Source organism: Lithobates pipiens, unplaced genomic scaffold (assembly GCF_037356315.1).
Source record: "Lithobates pipiens isolate NorthernLeopardFrog02 unplaced genomic scaffold, aLitPip1_a1.2 Scaffold_22, whole genome shotgun sequence".
NCBI classification, from domain to species: domain Eukaryota; kingdom Metazoa; phylum Chordata; class Amphibia; order Anura; family Ranidae; genus Lithobates; species Lithobates pipiens.
In genome coordinates, this window is record NW_027507784.1 from 280808569 (window position 1) to 280832251 (window position 23683).

Consider the following 23683-nt stretch of genomic DNA (forward strand, 5'->3'; position numbering starts at 1 on the left):
AACAAATCATCAAAATTTTGGGTCCTTGGCCAGGAAACTCCCCAGACCTTAATTCCATTGACAACTTGTGGTCAATCCTCAAGAGGCAGGTGAACAAAACAACCCCCACAAATTCTGACATACTCCAAGCATTGATTATGCAAGAGTGGGCTGCCATCAGTCAGGATGTGGCCCAGAAGTTGATTGACAGCATGCCAGGGCGAATTGCAGAGGTCTTGAAAGAAGAGTCAACACTCTCTGCATAAAGTTAATGTAATTTAATGTCAATAAAAGCCTTTGACACTCATGAAATGCTTGTCATTATACTTCAGTATACCATAGTAACATCTAACAAAAAGACCTAAAAAACACTGAAGCAGCAGACTTTGTGTCATTCTCAAAACTTTTGGCCACAGCTGTACTGTTTGTGGAAGATAGTGTTCTAATATATGTCAGCATTCACTGTACCTGCCTGTAGTAAACCACTGACCTATTTCCTAAGTCTACCAACGTTCAACGTCTGTCTGTCTGTCTGAGTGGGTTTAGACAGGTATATTTACTGCTTTCTAGTCTACAGTCTAGGCCAGTGATGGGGAACCTTGGCACCCCAGATGTTTTGGAACTACATTTCTCATGACGCTCTACTACACTGCAGAGTGCATGAGCATCATGGCAAATGTAGTTCCAAAACATCTGGGGTGCCAAGGTTCGCAAGCACTGGCTCATGTATACTAGGGGCACTAGACGGATGATGACATTGATGAATGGATGTTTTCACTCACAGCTCTTGCAAAGAAAACAATTAACACTTAAAAAAGCAATATATCGATAACGTGACCTCCACTAAACTTGTTGGTTCTACTTTTTATTTTAATGACTGTCTTTTCCTGTCTTTTTTCCAATACTCTTTTCCATATTGATTGCTTATACTGTGTATTTTTTCATATATAAAATGTACATTTGCTTTAAGCTACTGAGGGACCCTTCCTCCTTTTTTAGGGCCCATGTACACTGTTGTGCTTTAATGCCCATTTTTGCAATTTTTCAATGTCCCCATAATAAAAATGATCTGTTTCTATCTCATTTCGAAAAATATGACATGTCTATTTTCTGGTCTTTTTGTGTGTTGGGAGACCCATTGACATCAGTCAGCACATCAAAATGCAAATAACATATGGCAAACAGGTATTAACAGCTTTGGTTAATGGCTGATAACCATATTCACTCCATATTCTAAATTGAAAAATGCTTTGGAAATGTGCATCAGCATGCATCAAAATGCATGTCCACATACAAAGCAAACAGACCAGCAAAAAATGCACCTCTACACACACTTAAATGGGCCCTTAATGGGGTGTTTAGTGAAAAAAAAATATTTTTTAAAATCAGCACAAGGGACAATACCTACAATGAATGTAATTTGTTTCTCGTGCTGATGGCTGTAGTTTGCATTTAAACCTTTCATCTCTCAATAACCCCCCTACCCCTGCTGCTGTAATCTTCCAATGCCACTCTCAAATGGGACCCGTCATATGTACTCAACAAGAGTGCCAACTGTGCCCGCCGTTTCTGCCACCCTTCTCTATTCATAGAGTTTTACTATAGCTTCTATGGATGAAACACAATCTATAAATGAGGAGAGGTGGATGAAAGAAAGATTGCGCCTTCAAATATAAACAGTGTTTCAATCACACATGTGAGGTATCGTCACAAAGTGAGAGCAACAATTCTAGCAAGAGACCTCCTCTGTAAATCTAACCTGGTAACCGTTAAATTCTTTTAAAGCATCGCTATGGAGATTTTTAGGTACCGTAGTTTGTCGCCATTCCATGAGTGTGCACAATTTCAAAGCATGACATGTTACATATCTACATTATAATAAAGTTGTGGCACGCTAATATGCAGAATAATTGGATGATACAACTAATAATAATAAACCTAAAATTGCTGCAGCTGTCACTAATGTGCTCCCACAGATAACAGTATGAAAAATGAAAAGTGTGGCAGCGCTGCAACATTAAAATCTATAAATAAACAACAAAACCACACTGACTGTGTAATATATGATTACATGAAATGAAAAAAGTCCAAACAATAAAGCAGCAATAATTTCTTCACCTGATGTAAAAAAATATAAGTGATGATTCTTCAGAAAACCTCCTTATCCAGAGTGCTCCCACCACCACATGGAATACTTACTTGATCTCCTTGCACTCATCAGGGTGGAAATTGCACTTGATGCACATCCAATGGATTCCAGCCTCTTCCTCTCAAGAACCAGACCATCAGTCTCAGAACTGCCGGGCAAGGGTGCAGAACTGTACCTTGAGAAAGAAGGTCCAGCTTGAGAGGGAGAGGTATGGGATCTCGAACACTGAGTTGGACCAAGAGGGGAAACCAAGGTCTTTTCGGCCAATAGGGAGCTACCATCACAACCTCTACTGCTTCCACTCGGAGTCTCTGAAGGAATCTGAGGATCACGGGAAGTGGAGGGAAGGCATACGCCCTCCTGAACCTCCACTGGTCCGTCAGAGCGTAAGTCCTGCAGGCCTGACTGCAACGACTTCGCATGTAGAACTTCTCCATTTTGAAATTGCAGGGAGAGGCAAACAGATCCACCTCTGGACTGACCCCTAATGACAGGATCCACTTGAAGGTTTGAGCATGAAGAGACCACTCGTTGTTGTCCCCCTGAGACCGGGACAGAAAATCTGCCTGAGAGTTCTGAACTCCTGGCACAAAGACCGCTGAGATGTTCATCAGGTTTTTCTGTGCCCATGATAGGATGGGTTTGACCTCCCGTAGAAGAGTAGAGCTCAGAGTACCCCCCTGCCTTTTCACGTAGGACACTGCCATGGTGTTGTCCATCCGTAATAACACAGATTTCCCTTTCAGAAGGTGAGAGAATTGCTGGAGAGCATACCAGGCTGCCCGAAGTTCCAGGACATTCGACCCCGGTAAGGGGAGACAAGCATCCCACTTGCCCTGTGCAAGATTCGATCTGTAGAGAGCCCCCCAAACTGTCCCACTGGTGTCGGTCGTGACCGTGACCCAGGAGATGATGGAACGACAGTTCAGCAGGTTCTTGCACTGTAGCCACCAGAAGAGGCTATCTCTCATGGTTGTGGTTATATGAATACTTTGATTTTTGTCCCCTGACTTCCACTGCTTGAGAAAACCTGCTTGGAAGGGGCGAAGTCTCCACAAAGCCCATTTGACCATCGGAGCCGTTGAGACTATCGTACCTATGATTTTGAGACACTGGGAAGCTTTTAGGTGCTGAGTGTATAGGGCCCAAGAGACTCCCTCGTATTGTTGGTATTTTTTCGTCCAGGAGAGAGATAGTACTCTGCAGAGTGTCGAATTGGGCTCCTAGATATATTAGCCGCTGGACCTGCTCTAGATGACTTTTTGCCAGGTTTAGAAGCCACCCGAAACTGGACAGAGTAGAGATCACCTGTTCCCGGTGTTCCAACAACTGTTCTCTGCTTTGGGATATAACCTGATAAAAGCCACTACAGCCAGGAGAACCTTTGAAAAAACTCGGGGAGAGGTCGTCAACCCGAAGGGGAGGCAAATAAATTGGAGATGGTCTTGGCCTACTTGAAATCTTAGGAATTTTTGAAAATCCTTTTCTACTGGGACGTGGAAATAGGCGTCCTTCAGGTTGATCGAAATCATCCAGTCCCCCATCTGTATGGCTTGTTGAATAGTCGACAGAGTTTCCATCTTAAATTTCCCATACTCTATGTATTTGTTTAAATAAGTGAGAGCTATCACTGGGAGCCAGGAGCCGCTTTTCTTTCGAACTATGAAAAGAGGAGAATAGACTCCCTGAAACCACTCTTCCTTTGGCACCTGAATTACTGCCCCTTGAGCCTTTAACAGATCCACATAAGAAGACAGTACTTGACTTTGTTCTTCCGAGCGAGGGAGCAGGGTGGGCACGAATCTGGGAGGAGGGGAGCTGGAGAAGGTCCATCTGTGGCCCAATGAGACCATCCTGACTACCCAGTAATCCGAGATCGAGGGCACCCAGACGTCCCGAAAGAGGGATAGCCGAGCCCCCACCCGACCCGCCTGGGCGGGCGCAATCTCAGAAAGACTTGGCCTGCTCCCTGAATGTTCATCCAGGGCATACCGAGGCAACCACCCTCATACAGGGAACCGTCCAGCCTCAAAGCTACTCGCCCGCCCATGGCTGGGTACTGAGCTTGCACCGCACAGGTATGCAAAGAGAGAAGTCCGAAATCCAAACGAACAGCATGTGTAGGTCCAAATGGAGGAGGACAAAAAAGGATCACCGTGTGGAGTGGTGAGTGTTCTTTTATTTGAATGGGGTCCTATAGCATTGGAGTGGAGGCGGGGTCAACCCACACGTAGGCTGCCATGGAGTCTCTCAGGGAAAGTGTCTTTTTTTCCCCAAAAAATCAGTTTGAAAGACCATGCGCAAATACCGTGTGACATAAAACATTGCAACAATCCCCATTTTATTCCCTAGGGTCTCTGGTAAAATATATATATATATATATATATATATATATATATATATATTATATATATATATGGTTTCTAAGTAAATTTCTAGCAAAAAATATGGATTTTAACTTGTAAGCAACAAATGTCAGAAACAGGTTTTGGCATGGAAGGTTTAATAGAGACTTTCATGCTGGTTATACTGGGTAGTAATAAGGAGCAATGTCAGTAAACATTTTGATTTGGGGTCCAAAGGAGTTTAGATAACCCTCTGCTGAATTGCCACTCCAAGAATGACTTGTTTAAAATACAATAGGATTAGGTCAACAATCACTCTAGACATCATGTTTCCGTAGTAGAAAATATAGCTTGACTGTTGGCTTACATTTTTTTCCTATGATGAATGGTCCACAATTCTGAATTAAAACATCATTCCCATTGATGGGTGCATTTATGAAAATTGTGCATTCAGTGTCATAAGTGAAGTCTTTCATATCAATGGTGCAGGTGTACTCATGTTTGTCACCCGATGCACTCAGTTCACAGTTCTCATGCTCATCTTCTTCAAGTGTCCTTTAAAAAAACATAAAAATATAAGCCAATCAGATATTTTGCATGTGTAATATTGAAGTATGAAAAGTAAAACTAGGCTTTAGATGGGGAGTAAGAAAGTACTACGAAATATTTGTTATTTTGACCAATCAAAATTTTGTTTCCATTTCCTTACTATACACTACATTAAAGATACTGGATTCTGACAGATCGCTATGGATGATGTGAGCCCTTAGTGCATGTCATTGTATGAGATCATTATAGCACAAAGAGATTTTACAGCATTCTTGAATAATAGCAGAGCACTCCTTTTTATGTGCAAAACAAAAAAGTTGCTTACACCAGACATGTGCTGCTAATGCCCATTGATTGAATTTGGAAGAAGGTTGTGGTCAGTCCTAGCAGGTACAACTAACCTGAGGATAGGAAAATGAGACTGTAGGAATGGTATATATTATGTATAATAAACAGACTGATTCCTATATTACTGTAGATAGGTGGGCAGGTATTCAGCACTGGCCTCTGCTAACCTGAGCTTTCTCATTTGATTCTTGATACTAACCAAAGTGGTCTCATAACCACTGCTTACTACTGATGCTAGAGAAAGCCTGGCATAAAATTAGCGTGTCTTCTGACATGGATTTTGGGCACCACCTTGGGGGAGCCTGTGTCTAAAGAGACACAGGGGTAGATTTACTAAAACTGGAGAGTGCAAAATCTGGTGCAGCTGTGCATGGATAGCTTTTAACTACAGCTTGTTCACTTAAAGTGGTTGTAAACCCTTACAATCCACTTCTTGCTACAGGTAAGCCTATAATAAGGCTTACCTGTAGCTACCCCGGATATCGCCTAAACAGCACGTATCTGCGTGTGCCGACGTCATCGGCACATGTGCACTGAAGCAATGCCACATAGTGTGCCGTTACCGGTGGCTCCTGCGCGCACGCCGGGACTGACGTCATCACGGCTCCGGCCAATCACAGCACCGGAGCCATGATACCTAGAAGTAACTCCGGGAGCGATGTTGCTGGCCGGTGCTGCGTATGGGCACCACAGCGGGGGGTTCAATCTCAGTATTTCATAATGAGCTGCTAGCTCATTATCCCTTTGTCTTCCAGGTCTTTTTTTATTTTTCAAAGTGGGTTTACAACCACTTTAAGCTTTGGCAATAAAAACTAGAAGTTGATTGGTTTCTGTGCAGAGCTGCACCAGATTTTGCACACAGAGGGGATTATTTACTAAAGGGAAATCCACTTTGCATTGAAAGTGCACTTGGAAGTAAAGTCGCTGTAGATCCGAGGGGGACATGCAAGGAAAATAAAAAACAGCATTTTAGCTTGCACATGATTGGATGATAAAATCAGCAGAGCTTCCATTCATTTCAGATCTACCCCTTAGATTTAGAGCGGCTGCACTTCCAAGTGCACTTTCAGTGCATTTTCAAGTGCAAAGTGGATTTTCCTTTCGTAAAAAAATCCCCAAAGTTCTTATAAGCATTGGGTGGTCATCTTGGGGAGACAGAGCGCTATAGCATTGACTGCATCGCAGAGGTGCCCAGCGCGGGAGGTGCTTGAAGGAAGAGGTTTCCCTACTTGACCATAAAAGCTTTGGCTATACTTTTTTTTTTAGGGACAGTTCACATATGTGCAGGGCCATTTGCCCCATGTTTTTTAATGCATAGAATACTTCAAGGATATGTGTCGCAAAAATAGAGTGTGTGATAAAATAAAAATAATTTAAATAAAAAACCCATTCTAAATTAAAGTAGTGTATAACATTAAAAAACGCCAGAATATTCATCAAAGAAACACTGTGTGAACTCAAGCCAATAATCACACATTCGTGGAGCCTGTGCTAAAAGACAACAGAGAGCAAAGTAAGCTAAGCAGTGCATCTTCAGCAGCAAGAATAAAGAGTGAAACAGCCAGAGACAGATTTTAGCTAAGATAAAAGCCAAATTGAGCAACAAGCATAATAGTGGGAGAGAATGTAACAACTGTGACCAAATGTAACAAAACACTGAATACCTTTGAAACATCATGCAATGCATCAGCGCCCCGACAGCCAGCAGAAAAGGCAAATCAACCATTCACTTATAAAGCCCCCCTTCTGATTGACAAGAAAATTGGCCAATCACACTACTTGAATTTAGTGTGGGTTTTTTATTTCAATTATTTTTATTTTCTCTCACTCTCTATTTTTGTGACACATATCCTTGAAGTATTCTATGCATTAAATTATTTCTTTGTTTTGTTTTATTTAGCCTTGTCTGGCTGTCTTCATAATTGAACCATCTGATTCTCTTAGAGCCAATTAACAATATGTTTGATCAGCGCCCCATTTATTCCAATCTATAATAGATTTTTGGTATGTATAGAGATGTATATATAATTAATTTTTTTTTTTTAATAAAATTAATTGAGCTTATTGCCTTATATATAATATATTATTTTTTAATTTACTATTTATTTCTCTCTACCTTTTATAGTATTTCACTTCAAGCCCCCTGCAGCCACCTTATATTGGCTGTGTTTGCTGGCTATTTTTTGGCGCCTGGGAGCATCTATCCTGCCTCGCTTGATGTGCATGGTATGTTGGCCAAGTGTTGATAGGATGGGGGTTACCCTCTCAGGGGACATCTGTGGGGGAGGGGCTAGGAGGAGGAGTGGCTAGGGCTGGGACCCTTTATAGCCGGACAGCTGGTCACTCGCTGTAACGTGCACTTTAATAATTATATTATTGTTCTTTCTCTCTTTAGTGCTAAAGTAATTTTTGATCATCACTTTATTCTACTCCCCTGATGAAGCCAATGTGTTGGCGAAACTAGTAGGGAAGAAGTTGGCCTGTTACTTACCATCTTATTAGCTGGTCATCAAAATTTGCTTCATTATTGATATGTGACTACTTTGTACTGACGGCACCCCTTTTTTAATCACATTTTGTATAATTTTGGATGAATAAAAGTTTTCTTTATAAAAGTACTTGTCGATTTATTTTTGGCACCGTGATAATCCCTTCCCTGTTTGCTCCAAATTATAGGTAGTAGAAATATCTCCTAAATGTGCGTAGTTTAGGAGATATTTCACTTGTAGTGCGCCAATGTCATCATCGGCGCATGCGCTGTGAAGAGACGGACCACGTGCGGTTTCTTCCCCAGCCTGTGCCGTGACTGACGGCTCCTACGGGCATGCACGGGAGTGATCTCACGTGGCTTCGGCCAGTCACAGAGCCAGAGTCCGTGGAAGGAAGAGGGGCGAAGATAAATGCGGCCTGCACAGGGGACAGCGCAGGCTTCGTTTGGAGGCAAGTGTCACATAATGGGGTAGTATGTGATGCATACTAGCCCATTATGCTTTTAATTGCAGGGTTTGCATGGAGCAAAAGAGGAAGTTAAACCCATAGGGGTTTATTTACTCTTTAAGGACAGGCACTCCTCCCACAATCCCTGACGTGTAACAAAGTAGCAGTAGGGATGGTGAGTAGTTTTCCCAAATCGTTCCATGCTTAAAAAATTCGCAGCAGTGACCAGGTCGCTCTAAAATCAGCAACATTAAGGTTTGAAACAGCAATAAATACAGCAATAAATACAGGGGTTGTACAAACATTTGGAAACACCCGGTAAAAGAACAAAATTGTTAGCTAATATGGTGTTGGACCACTTTTGGCATCCAGCAGCTTGAATTCTCATGGGAATTGATAAATATACACTCACCGCCCACTTTATTAGGTATTTGCTAGTACCAGGTTGGACCACCTTTTGCCTTCAGAACTGCCTTAATTCTGGTGTTAATTAAGGTTTTGGAAACATTCCTCTGAGATTTTGGTCCATATTGACATGATAACATCACGCAGTTGCTGCAGATGCAAAGTTCCAATTGGATTGAGATTGGGTGATAGTGGAGGACATTGGAGTACAGTGAATTAATTGTCAAGTTTAAGAAACCAGTGGTTAGAGGATTTGAGCTTTGTGACATGGTGCATTATTCTGCTGGAAGTAGCCATCAGAAGATGGGCACACTGTAGTCATAAAGGGATGGACATGGTCAGCAACAATACTCAATGCTCAATTGGTACAAAGGGGCCCAAAGAGTACCAAGAAAACCTACTTTAAACCACCACCACCAACCTAAACTGTGGATACAAGGCAGGATGGATCCATGCTTTCATGTTGTTTATGCCAAATTCTGACCCTAGCATCTGAAAGTGGCAGCTGAAAAATCGAGACTAATCAGACCGGGCAACATTTTTCCAATCTTCTATTGTCCAATTTTGGTAGCCTCCGTTTCCGATTCTTAGCTGACAGGAGTGGCATCCAGTGTGGTCTTCGGCTGCTGTAGCTCTTCTGCTTCAAGGTTCGATGTGTTGTGCATTCAGAGATGATATTGTGCATACCTTGGTTGTAGCGGGCTATTTGAGTTACTGTTGCTTTTCTATCCCAACCAGTCTGCCCATTCTCCTCTGACCTCTGACATCAACAAGGCATTTTCGTCCACCCAACTGCAGCTCACTGGATATTTTCTCTTTTTCTGACCATTCTCTGTAAACTCTAGAGATAGTTGTGCATGAAAATCCCAGTAGACCAGCAGTTTTACCAAGCAATGGAACAGGTTTACCTAATAAAGTGGCGAGTGTAAGTCATAGATGGTGGATAATGGAATCTGATGTCAGTTGACCACGTTGACCGGTCTTATGCTTACCAGACAACGTTTTCCCGGAAACTGTATATGATGTCATAACCTTTGATACTGTACCTCCCCACACCGCAGATAAATTGGCAACTTCAGCCACAGAGGTACCAGCTAAGCGGGCACCAACAATTTGCCCTCTTTGAAACTCTGTAAGCTCTGACATAACGTATTACTTGCAGCACACGCAGTGAATGACGAACACGAGGCTTCCCATCTGTGTCTCATCACAGAAGCAAGCGAATATGAGGAAACGGGAGATAGCCTGTTTTAAGGCCCCCCTTTTCCTCATGGGATGGTGGTGGTAGGAGTTTCAAGCCCCCCATTGATTGACTTCAATGGGGGGTATTGTGATAGGTAAAATGGGTCAGCTGATTGGGAATGTTCTGGAACATTTGTGGTTTGGAGGGTGGTAAATCCCTATAGTTCATTGTGGCCCGCGACCAGTTACCAAATCACTTAAGTGGTCCTCGTTCTTCAAAAGTTCGAGCACCCCTGCTTTACAGAATTCATGATATGCTGGAATGTTAGTTATTTTCTGACTACTAGATATAGCATAACCTCCCTTAACATAGGACAAAACAGAGGTTTTACCAGTAGCGCCCTCCCCCCCCATATATGCGCCCGGCTCTGTGATCTATATACAGGGACGCTGCACCATGGATTCCAATGGGGGGGGGGGGGGTGAAGCATGTGATTAGAGCCAGATGCTCTAATAGGTGTCAAGAAAGGGTGGGCTCCGGGAGCAGAACACTGCGCAACCCTTTTGGCCAAGGGGGAGGAGGAGGAGGAAGGAGATGCATTGAGGGAAAGGCCGACCCAGCAGCCGCCACAATGACTCACCCGCCATGGCTCCACTCCCCGGCTCGGACAGGGGAGGGAGGAGGACAGGAGATTTTTAGTCACCCCAGGCAGGCAGGCCATCTGCCTCCTAAGGTAAGAAGGCCGCCCGCAGGGGGTGGGGAGTGGTGGTTGCACTGTGGTGTGGTGTTGTTTTCTCTGCAATCATCTCCAGAGAGGGGGGGTGGGGGGGAATCAGTTTTTCACCTTTTGAGCACCGGCTGCCACTGGGTTTTACTGGCCAATACATATAATAATAAGCATTTCATGGAGTTTGCTCTGTGAACACAGTCGGTCACCCACTTGGTATGGGTGCCATTAGGCAAAGTGGAGAGCATGCATCACTTCTCCACCTCTCCACCTTGCCCAATGCCAGGAATTCTTCTTTTTGTTGTCCAATAAAGTGTCTGTGATTGTTTATGTGGTACATAAATAATTTAGCATTTTTGATACCCACACATTTTTGACAATTAGGCCTGGGTAACCATGATTCTTACCATTCTACAGCTGATGAATTAAAATTGATGCTGGTTCCATCTTTATCATTGTTATATTTACATGTCAAGGTGTCTATGTAATCGACATAACATAGGAGATGTTCGCAACCTGCAACTGCAAGATCAAGAGATATGAATAAGCATGGTAAAAAAGATGCTTATGCAAATGTACTATATCAATTTTAGCCAAAACATTTTTGAAAGATTGGGGTAGGCTTAAAGCATATGTCAGTTGTTCATTGTTGTTTGTATCAGTAAAAAAGGCACAGTTCACCTTTTGAAAATAAATTATAAATTGCACAAACAAAAAAATTTAGCATTTGTTCATTTTTTGCATTGGAGCCTGCAGAGCATTTCAACCATGATCAGTGCATCATGGGTGCTGTGCACAGGCATCTGAAGACTATTCCAGCTCCAGGTCCGTTCTGGGGTGTGGACCTTCAGTTATGGAGCTGGAGGAAATAATCAATGCATGACGAGGGCTGTGAAAATCATAATCAAGAACTACACACTGGGATCGACTACGTCATATGTCATTATTAATTCACAAGTATACAAAATGTTCTACCCAGGGACAGTCCCTCCTTGACGTGTTCACTATTAAACTGTTTAATCATCAGGATAGGATCTATCCTTACAATTAAAGGATAGCTAAAGGCTAAAGCTCTATTTTTTACTTTTGGATAGCGTGCAAAAGGATTGCAACATCTGTCGGTTTTTTACTGCTGTCTGAATCTCTGTTGTCCTGTTTACCATTATCACTGAAAGCAAAATTCTGGGTAGTCTCCAAAGTAGTAAAAGAGGGGAAATCTTCAAATGGGGAACTAGTTCTGCTGACTCTGGTGACATTTAGGGATTCCCTCACTTTGAATTGATTTCCTCTAACTTTGAAGCAATGGGAAGTCTGCCCAATAGGACACAGATGGCAAAAAAATCTGTCAGGGGCTATGACGCTACCTCAAGATATCGAAAATGGAAAAAAAAGTTTTGCCTTTAGTTGCGCTATAGGTGTATTATGGTGAAAAGCATCAAGGAGGGGTGGTCCCTGGGCAGGGATGTTTTGCCTGTGGCTATGCTACTTGTGGATTCATAAAGGTGTATGAAGGAGTCAATCCCAATGTGCGGTTTGTGATTATTAGTACCTTGGATGAGCCATGAGCACTAGCACCATGATCATTTGGGTTATGACTAAGGCCTTATAGGCTGAAATGGGTCAACCTTTCGTATTTGTGTTTGGTCACTGTGGCTTGTTAATAAATACAACATTTTTTAAGAGCAATCACCGGAGTGCGCATCATCTTTTCCTCATTTCTCTACTCAGCCAATGACTGTGGATCGAGCACCTGGGAGCTCTGCTTTCTATGTGACGTATGGGTAGTAGCACTGACTTTTTTGTTTATACCATGATCACTTGTGCTGGTACCCAGAGCATCCACAATGGAGAGGAGGCACAGGGCTGGAGTGGTGGCGTTTGCCTTAGATGTTTTAAGAGCAGTGGCGGCTGGTGCTCAATATTTTGGGGTGGGTGGCAAACAAACCTGCCCCCCCCCCCGCAGGAGATGGACCAATCGGCCCACTTCTTGATCGGTTGGAGGAGAAGCAGGAAGAAATTAGCGGATATTAACTAATATACTAATGTCACACAACTGGGTGGACTCAGGGTGCAGTACTCTGTGCCCTGAGTTGACCCTTTTTTTAAGCCAATTAGAGCCTCGGGCTCTAATCACATGCTTCAAAGAAAAAAAAACCCTATTGAAATTAATGCGTCAAGTGCCCTGCATGTAGATTAGGGGCCGGACGCATGGCTTAGGGGGGTGGCTCCCCTGCGCCCCTAATGGACGGGCTGCCACTGTTTAAGAGTGCTATGGTGTTACCACAATTGTACTTCATTGAGATCTACAAGTTCCTCTGTTGCATGGCAGCCATCCATGTGTACCTATCAAACTCAGCTGTCTGCATGCAGCTCAGTGCTAGGGCAGAAAAATAAAGCAGTTCTTCATGCGTTATGGGGCAGAGCACCTGTGTGAATAAACCCTAAATATAAATAAGTGGATGCCAGTATGATCAATCCACCACCGGCTTGCCTTATCATTTAGTGCAGCCAATATGTAAGGGTCTTATATGTGTTTTTTTTTTAAATAACAGTTTCAACAGGAGAAGTAAGGGGTGACCAGAGGCAGTCAACCTGGCAGCAAAACCTTTCCACCAAAGTTTAAAAATATATAATCAGCATACACCCGCAAGCCAAATATTAGCAACTAAAACCTCTATTTTTAGGGCAAAAACTTAGACAGTGTATTTTTTTTTGTTTTTTTACTGGCTAGATGGTAAGAGTCCTAGGAATTTTTTTATTTTTTTTGAAATAGCAGTTTTTTTGTTTGTTTTTTATGAACAGGACCTTTAAATATTTAACAGCGACAAATGAGTTTATACAGTAAATTTGGATTTAACGTAATGAGTCATTTCTTTGAAACATTTATTGCTGTCAGTATCTGAGTCAGCACAGGTTTTTGCTTAGAGGATTTGTATTGATGTGGCTTAACGGGGGAAAAAAAAGAGTCTAAAGTGTAGGTGTGGTTAAAGTATCAGAACCCAAGTAACACCGCGCTGAAAGCACAAAATACGTAACTGTACTTACCTGTCATTGATATGCTGCACAGAGATAATAACAGGACTATTATTGCTTTACTTCTCCTTTTCATCATTCTAATGGCTGTTTTTTGCTGAAACCAAAAAAAATAACCACTTTATTTATTTATTGTCAAAAGGCCATTCATGTGTTTAAAGTGTTTCTAAAGCCTTAATTTTTTAATTTTTTTACCTTAATGCATTCTCTGCATTAAGGTAAAAAAAAACTTCTGTACTGAGCATCCCTCACACATCCCCCATCACAATATATTCCACAATAAAAGAAAATGATTATTTCACAATAGTTGACCTTCCTGCCCTATTATATATTGTACATGTCTTTTATTGTATTAGAGCCAAATGATGAACAAGACTAGATGGCGATGAGAGGGGGGATTAAATAAGATGCATTTTGTGGGTTCCAATTATCCCAATTATCCCATTTCCAACGTCTATAAAGTCAGCCATGCTTGGTCAATAGATACAACGCATTTTGTGGGTTCCAATTATCCCACTTCTTCTGGTTCTGAAATGAAAAATGTAAAATTACACCACTCCGTGTGCCCTTATTCATTGATTCACAGTAGGTTGCACATTTTCCTGAAGGTAAAAGACTCTGATAGTATATAGAACCACCTTCAATCATAAAATCAATTGTGGCCACGCATGAATCCCTCCGGATCTTACATTAGTTTTATTACTAATAAAAGGAGACAGATTTACTTAAGGCCCAAGCCCAGGCAAAACCTTTGTTTTAGTTTTGGATCAAGTGGGGGAGGGAAGGGTTTTTGTCCTTGTTGACAAGAGTCCCCTACATCCTTTACTGGGGACACTTTGTCACCAGGGCAGGAAGTGAGGGGCGATCTTCCCAATGGGGTAAAGTATGTGATGTTAACTAACCGGTTCTAAAGCTAATGCACGCAACTGAAAAAAATATTTTGTTATTGTTTGCGTAGAGAGGAAACTAGAGGAAGTTTGCAGACAGCATTAAAAACCTCAGCAGGGTTCTACCCATTCTACACGCCTTCCAAAACAAAGTTATCTACAAAGATGTGTGCTGTATGAAATGCCCCTCAGATCCAATCAGCTTCTGAAATTTAGGTTATGAAAATTAAATGTGACTGCTGACTGTTGCTACGTGTAACAAGAAATGTTCCTGTTAGCAGACTTTTTTCATACATCAATTTCCTGTTATTTTCAAAAACCTTCAAAGCTCATTTCCATGTTTCCAAGCTGGTCCGAATGTACTATTTCCTTCACTAAGTGCTGCACTGGCTCTAAACACTTAATGTACCCACATAGAGTACACAGTGCTGGGTTCCAGTTGTTAAACAGAGAAAGACTTCCCATTTCACACCCAGTCTGAGCGCAGCCATTCAGAGGCAGCTTTGTATTCTGTGAATCAATACAAAGCTTTCACTGATTGGCTGAGGCAGAAAGAGTGATGTCATCAGCCCGCCCAACTCAGCCAATCAGTGGAAGCTTTGTATTCATTCACAGAATGACCAACTCATATTGTTCCGGGTGTGAGAAGGGAAGTCTCTTTCTCATAGCTAGAACCCAGCACTGTGTACTGTATGTAGTTGAAGCTTACAGTGCTTAGATCCAGTACAGCACTTAGTGAATCTTGGTCCAAAAAACAATATTAAGTGCCAGGAAACCTGGAGATCAGCTTTAAAGTGTAACTTTAGTCAGAAAATGAAGTCCTGCTAGATCACTTCAGGCTGGTCCCTTTTGCAGGTTATGGAAAACATTAAAAATAAGTATCTATACTGTTTAAAAGAGAAGTATGGGTTTGTACTTTTTTCTAGATTAATACTTACATAGGTGGATGCAGCATCAGTGAGATGCTGCATCTGTCCCCTGACGCCTCTGCACTGAGAACCGAGCAGTCGAACACTGCCAATCGCAGAGAGCTGCAGACTGTCAGTCAGCAGCTCTCTGCTCTGCCCCCTTCTTTGCTCACTGGAGCGCTGGGCTGTGAAAGGGGAAGATTGGCTGATTCAGGCACTCAGTGGCTCGCTCAGAGGCTGAGCCAGGTGTGGATCCAGGGAACTGGCAGATACCAACTTCCATTGTCGTGATTATACCGGCCATGGACCGTCTTCTGTGGCATCAGCAGAGAGCAGACTTCAACCCATTCTTTGCTGAAAAAGGGTCACAGGAGTGCAAAATGAATTGAGCTCCTGATCGATGATTCTCCTTTAAAATCCAGTATTACACTGTTTCACCCTGCCCTGCCCTGCACACACTCAGGCACATTGGCACTGTGGCAAAAATCAGAACCAGTAGAGGTCGATCTAATAACAGACTCTGCTCAGGGGTTCTGGGCTTCAGCAAAATGGCAGCCTCTGGCAAGATAAAACGGGAGCAATGCTAGAGGCAATTTACAGCACACACTAATCTTGGTAGCATAATTACTAGTGTGGAATGTAGGTTCCTTGCTAAAGAACATTATTTTTATCAAGTTGTTAGAGGTAAAGTTTCACTTTAATTACAATAGGGTAAAACCCAAAAAAGACACACGTAAAAATGTCCAATGGCCTCTCACTGACAGTAGGCATCTACTCTTCTATGGCCAGGCTTAGTACAAAGTCTATATTTTTTAATGTTAACTTAATGTAGCACCCTCCTAGATAGGTGCAATCATTAGGATTTAGTTTTGCCTCACTATAACCAGTGTGGCACTGATTTTTTTGGTCTAGTCTATGTTTCAGTAGTTGCAGGACTGACTGTTTCCCCTGACTAGGCCAAAAAGCTCTTGAAATTAGTGGGCAGGAAGAGTCTAATTGGAAACTAAATATTCATACAGCCCTGGCCAATCCCTGGGGAGGGTCCCTCAGACGGTAGCTGGATGCCTGTATAAATACTCTGAGACAGAGAGCAGCATCTTTTACCTTAGAAGGAGATCACAGCCTAAGGGGGGATGCTTGCTCCCTTAGGCCATCCCGCCATCCTGCCATGTGCCTGCAGGGCGGGCTACCTGAGGGTCTGCTTTGCTGGAAGCTGAAGAGAGCTGACTAAGGGACTGTTATCTGAGAATCTAATTTTGTATGAAAGGAAGAGAATGTTGCTAGGATATTGGAAGGTTGCAAACCTTTCTGAGGACATTTGTGAGTACATACTGGAGCTAGATCCCTGAGACATTTGGGCTGAGGCCATCCCTCGGATGTTAGAGTCAGCTGCGTGTATAGACATAGGGGGACATAGTGTCCAGTGTCTTGAAGAGCTTAGTCTATTTAATTCCCAGTGAAAGGATTTTGCTTGGATTGGCTACCAGAGGAAGATTACCATCCTGAAAGTTACTACAGGCTATTAGTTCTGTAGAAGATAAGTGTCCTCCCATTTCTACATAGTTTCTGGAGTACCTCACTCAATTCCCTAACCCCATTTAAGTTACCCAAAAAGAAAAACATCAAAGAGAAAACCCTGGGACTGTTCACTCAGACAAAGAGTGACTGCAACCATGTGCCTGGCAGTGGGGCAACTGTGTGGCAACTGTTGGGAAAATGAACCCTGAGCATCTATCTAGCAACTCCTATGGGGGGTAGAGCTTCATTAATAAGGCTAATTTTGTACAACTAATTTTGTATATTTCAAAAATAGGATATTAAATGTAAAATAGTGGGCTGCAGGAAATGACAGATATGTGAATTGTGGTTACTGGCTGTCACTACGACATATTCTCACACCCGGGGGTCAAGTCCTGGGGAAAAAAGTGTGGGAACTCCCACCCAAGATCCACTCCCCCCACCAAAAAATAAATAAAAAAAGATACGCTCATATGCACAAACGATTCAAAAGTGGTATTTTTCATCCAATTTTCGTATTGTGTGTATGAAGCTTAACTGTTAATACATAAAAAAAAACAATTCTCAATAAACATAAATACGGTAATTCTCTGAATAATCAGCATTCATTTAATTGTGCTTCCATGCAAATGTGAACATCATGTTCTGATCTTTATTGGGGAATTTTATTTTGTATTTGGAGTGTTTATGTGGTGAGTTTACACTTTTCATTGAATAGAGTTTGGATAACACAGGGTTAAAACGGAAAGGTCATAAATGAACTGCACATTATCTGGACAGAATGATTGGGGAGATAGTGATGTGTTCCTGCTTAGGAGATGTATGTTAGCTTGGGGGGGGCTGCAAACTCTGCAGGGCTCCAACACACACTCGCTGCTATTCCAACCCTTCACATATTTCCACATAAACTTCCCTCCTGGCATTAAACTTTGCCAGGTATTGTGCTCAGCTTACCACCCCAAACTGATGTTCCTCCCTCAGCTCACCTCTCTCCCTGCATGTCCTGTGAGCAGAATAGCTGTGCTCCTCCTCTGGGTTCTCTCATCATATGGCACTGAAGATAGAGGAGGGGGGATTCAGCAGGACACACAGAGCAAGTATGCAGGACAAGGGGGGGAGGAAGAGGAGACAGAAAATCAGGAGGGGCCGGCAAGGAGGAGCACATCATGAGAGGTCTGACTAAATACAATCTCTTAGCAGCAGGGACCTGATCTACCCATCAGCTAGCTGTGATTGACAGATAGATCGAAGCGGAAGCTGTCATGGGGCCCCCTACTGGCAATGCCTGAATGGTCAGGTGTGCGGCACTTACTATTGCGAGCTGTGTCGGCGGCTGCTGGTGTAGCACCTGCCACACAACTCGCATACTTCAAAGTCTTGCAGGACGCGGCTGCTAAAGAGTTCCTGTTGTGGAAAAAGTACAGGAACTCCGTTCCTGTGAGTTCCCGCAGGACTTGAGCCCTGCTCACACTCCCACATGGATGGAAGGTTACAACAAAGCCCACAACACAATGAGGTGGACACTGTCATCTATTCCCTTAGACACTTGCAACGGGCCCAGAACAGAGGTACATTTATCAAGCAAATTAGCAACAAATGTAGAAACAAATCAGCTGCCTGTCAGTTACTGGCGATATATATTTGTAGATTTTTGTCGAACATTGGTAAAAAAAAAAAGTACATTCGATGGCTTGACAAATGTTATTTGAAAGTGCTTCAAATTTTCCTTTGCTTTTACCTTTGATTTTGGAATGAATGGACTTTCCCAAATGAAAACCACACTCACTGTTTGAGAAAAATGTTCTATCCTGTTCCTTTCTTGTCACTGCAGTTGACAATAAACATCGATCTGATCCCAATAACCATTAGAAAATCAAACCAACATTATAACCACTTCCCAACCGCCTCACGTAGATCTACTACGGCAGAAGGGCACATACAGGCAGATTGACGTACCTGTGCGCGCCCGCCTGGAGCTCTGTGACCGCGATTGCGGGTCCCGCTAACCCAATGTCCACGGGGATACCCGTGATCATCTCACGGTGAGGAAGAATGGGGCGATGCTAATAAGCATCGCCCCATTCTGCCTAGTGACACTGTCACTGATCAGCTCTCCCTGTAAATCGGGAGCGCTGATCAGTAACGTGTCACACACAGCCCCTCCCCCCCCCACAGTTAGAATCACTCCCTAGGACACACTTAATCCCCACAGCACCACCTAGTGGTTAACCTCTTCACTGCCAGTGCCATTTTTACAGTAATCAATGCAATTTTTTAGCATTGATCGCTGTATTAATGCCAAAGGTCCCAAAAATTTGTCAAAATTGTCTGATATGTCTGCCATAATGTCGCAGTCACAATAAAAATCACTGATCGCCGCCATTACTAGTAAAAAAAAAAAGATCAATAAAAATGCCATAAAACGATCCCCTATTTTGTAGACGCTATAACTTTTCCGCAAACCAATTAATAAGCGCTTATTGTGATTTTTTTTACCAAAAATATGTAGAAGAATACATATCGGCCTAAACTGAGGGAAAAAAATGTTTTTTATATATTTTTTGGAGATATTTATTATAGCAAAAAGTAAAAAATAATGTGTTTTTTTCAAAATTGTCGCTCTTTTTTTGTTTATAGCGCAAAAAATAAAAACCACAGAGGTGATCAAATACCACCAAAAGAAAGCTCTATTTGTGGAAAAAAAGGATGTCAATTTTGTTTGGGAGCCATGCCACATGACCGCGCAATTGTCAGTTAAAGAGATGCAGTGCCGAATTGCAAATCGTGCTCTAGTCGGGAAAGGGGTAAATTCTTCTGGGGCTGAAGTGGTTAAAATGAAAAATTCTACTAGTGTACAGTCAGATTCAGCAAAGCCTTTGTAACTAATTTTAATGCACATTTTGACTCCTATCCTTCCATTCCTGGGGCAGCACAGATCGGCAGAAGTCTTTGACGAATTTTCCTCTAAAGATGAGACAGATTTTTTATGAAATTGAGACAGATTTTTACTCAAAACAGGTGCACATTTTAGAAGTTGTCACGGCAGGTTTCATTCTGCCCCAGTGCTATTTTCCAGTAGCTGAGGGGAATTTATGAGTAAGGCCCCCCTTTTACATTTAGTCTCTTTTACCGCAATGTGAATAAACACGCCTTACATGCGTTGACACATTATGGTGCCATTCATTTTGAATAGCACTGCAATGAAATATAAGGGACGTTTTGGTGTATTGGAAGACCACTGATTTGTCATTGACTGATGTGGCATAATGCGCATTAATACATGTGTATTAACGTACCACACTAACGCTAAGTATATTTAAAGTGGTTATAAAGGTTGATGTTTTTTTACCTTCATGCATTCCATTCATGAAGGTAAAAAACTTTCTGAGACCTCTCTCGATCCAGCGATGTGCACGGGAGCCTCGGCTGTCCCAGGTCTCTCTACTCCTGATTGCTTGTTAATCACAGCCAGTGAGCCAGTGAGGAGAGAGCAGGGGTGGGACCAAGCCGCGGCTCTATGGACGCATGGAGTGGGGCTCAGGAGCGAGTTCACACCAGTGACCCCATAGGAAGTATCTTTCTTTAGGGGCACTCTTCAAGGGGGGGAGCCAGGAGCACCAGCAAGGACCCGAGAAGAAGAGGATCAGGGCTGCTCTATACAAAACCATTGCACAGAACAGGTAAGTGTGACACATTTGTTAAAAAAAAAAAGCTGAAATCCGCACTGCTCCCGTTTATCACTGACTGACTTTGTGCCAGAATTAATTAATGAATGTCCCACCACAGTGTAGTAATCCATTTCTTTCTGTCCCTTTTGAGGGCAGTGGGAGATGTTTCAGCACCCCCACCTACCCATTACTTTCACCCGGTGACAGTGGACAGAGTTTCCTCTGATTATAGGTGCAAACCTTCTGTTTGCAGCAGCCCTCCCCCCTACTGTCAATCAAAGCCTGTGAGCCAATGAGGAGAGGGAGGTGCGGGGCTAAGTAGTGTCTCTGAGTGTGAATAGACACGCAGAGCAGTGGCTTAGGAGTGAGCCTACTTGGGTGCCCCCATAGCAAGCTGCAGGGAGGGACCAGGAGGATCAGGGCTGCTCTGTACAAAACCACTGCACAGAGCAGGTAAGTATAATTATTTTTTTTTATTTGTTGTTTATTTGTTTTTTTAATTGCCTTTAATATCACTTTAATGTTATGTTCACCCTGTTTCGACACGGAAGTTGCACAACATCTAATCTGATTTTGACCTGCGACTTCCTGTCTGACTCCCATGTGACTTCATTGAACGGGATCTATCTTTAAGTCTGGTATGGATCCTGAGGGGGAACCCCCTGCCAAAAAAAAAAAAAAAAAAAGGTGGGGGGTCCCCCCCAAGACCATACCAGACCAGACCCTTATCTGAGCATGCAGCCTGGCAGGTCAGGAAATAGGGGGGATGAGCGAGTGCCCCCTCTTCTAGATCATACCAGGCCACATGCCCTCAACATGGGGGGTGGGTGCTTTGAACTGCTCTGTGCCCCCCCACCCCAAAGCACCTTGTCCCCATGTTGATGGGGACACGAGCCTCTTCCTGACAAGACTGGGCAGTAGTTGCGGGGGTCTGTGAGCAGAGGACATCACCCAGAGACCCCGCCCCTCGTGACAACACATGGAGACCCCGGGTGGCCACGTCCCATGGCTATATAAGAACTGGCAGACACTTGACCTGACACAACAGCGAGAGCCAGTGTCAGAAGAGGATCAGGTCGTGGGAGGAAGACATAATCAGCTAATCAGCGGAGGTAGAAGAACCGGGAAAAGAAGCAGAGGGAAAAGAAGCGGAGGGAGAAGAACTGGAGGAAGAAGACATGAAGCTATGACGGGGGATATTCTTCAATTTTAATAAAGGACTTTTCCAAAACCGTCTCTTGCTTTTTGTAACTCTACACTTATTTTTTGGTGAATGGGTACTTGTTAAAGGGGCTTACAGATTCCAATAAGCCCCCTGCCTGCAGACCCCCACAACCACCTCCCATGGTTGTCAGGAAGAGGCCCCTGTCCCCATCAACATGGGGACAAGGTGCCTTTGGGGTGCACACACCCCCCCACATTGAGGGCATGGTCCAGGAGAGGGGGCGCTCGCTCACTCGCCTTTCCTGACCTGCAAGCTCGGACAAGGGTCTGGTATGGATATTTGGGGGGGACCCCACCCCGTTTTCATTTTTATTTTTATGGTGTAGGATTTCTCTCAAAATCCATGCCAGACCCTTCGGCCTGGTATGATCTGGGGGGGATCCCATGCCATTTTTTTTTTATTTTGCTGTGGAGTTTCCCCTCAAGATCCTCAGAGCACAAGTCGCATACCACAAGTCGGATCAGTTAAGATGATGATCCGACTTTAATGTGACTTACATTCAAAGCAATGGGCTGAAATCATGCCCAAGTTGGACCAAAGTGGTACAGGAAGCATTTTCAAAATTGGACCAGATATGACGGCTCTCATAGGGAACCAATGATTTTGACATGTCATGCGACTTGTGCTTTGGAAGTCAGAGTGTATGTCAGACCAGTGTGAACCGGCCCTTTAGGCAATTTTTTTTCCTACACAAATATGTGCAGTTATTATTTTTTCCTTAAGTCCGCTTTCACACTTGTGCGACTTGTCCTGCAACTTGGGACTGCAAAGATGCATGACAAGTCATACATCCTGATTTCCAATGAGTACCATTCATATCTGTGCGACTTCAAGTCGCACTGACTTCAAAGTAGTTCCTGTACTACTTTGGTCCGACTTTGATGTGAATTGAGGTCAGTTTATACAGGCATTCCCTGAAAACGCAGCAAAATCGTGGCCGCAAAATCGCAGAAAAATCTCGTGATTTTCAAGTCGTTGCAGTGTGAAAGGGGCCTTAAGGTAAACTCTTTAAATCCCTTTAGGATAATCATGGATGTAATAGCATGCTGTGCAAACACATAGTTATGGTTTATATGGCTATAATTGCAAGCACATACTTATAACTTAAATAGTTTAAAATGGCCAACATAGATATTTTCCATAATATGAAAAAGCAGAAAGGTGTAGTTTTATACACTCTAGTCTTTAGGGGGTAAAACAAGTTGAAAGTATTTATAAAAAAAAAAAACTTTCAGTAGGCTACTGAAGTCAAATGTTTTAAGATTTGGTTAAAGTGTAATTTATGGTCAAAGCCCTATGGCCGATACGGATATGATCAAGTAGCCTCTACCATAAGATTAACCACATGAAATGGACCTGAAGTGTGCCCTGGTCTGATGGTCGGTATACCAAAATAAGGGGGCATACCCTAGATTAGAAATTAATGTATGTGAAGAGAAATGAATTTGAGAAATGCCCTGAAAAGGGGAAGGGAGGGTGGGTGCCGCGCACCGGAAACCGACAAAGACCACAGGCGAGCGGGCTGGTTAAATACCCTCCGGGCTCCTCCCATAAATTCAGGCCACCACACTGGCCTTCTTACTTATGGTCAAAGCCCTATGGCCGATACGGATATGATCAAGTAGCCTCTACCATAAGATTAACCACATGAAATGGACCTGAAGTGTGCCCTGGTCTGATGGTCGGTATACCAAAATAAGGGGGCAAAACATTCAGGTAGGGGTGCAGTTTTATTAGTTTTAGCTTAATTAGTTGAGCGAGTTTGGTGAACGCTTGTGCCATTTCCACCCGAGGATTGGGAATGTACCGGGCGAGGTAGGCA

General features: G+C 43.1%; 1 protein-coding gene across 2 annotated transcripts in view; it reads right to left on the minus strand.

The window, feature by feature from the left end:
• The window catches only part of IL21R (interleukin 21 receptor), a 90481-nt gene that overhangs the window by 27840 nt on the left and 38958 nt on the right, over positions 1 to 23683 (minus strand). For both annotated transcript variants that reach the window (XM_077449104.1, XM_077449105.1), the window contains 3 exons: positions 13668 to 13752; positions 11030 to 11144; positions 4841 to 5028 (listed from right to left, as the gene is read on the minus strand). In XM_077449104.1, coding sequence (XP_077305230.1) covers positions 4841 to 5028; positions 11030 to 11144; positions 13668 to 13734 — 370 coding nt within the window. In that variant the 5' untranslated portion in view covers positions 13735 to 13752. The remainder of the gene's footprint in view (positions 1 to 4840; positions 5029 to 11029; positions 11145 to 13667; positions 13753 to 23683) is intronic.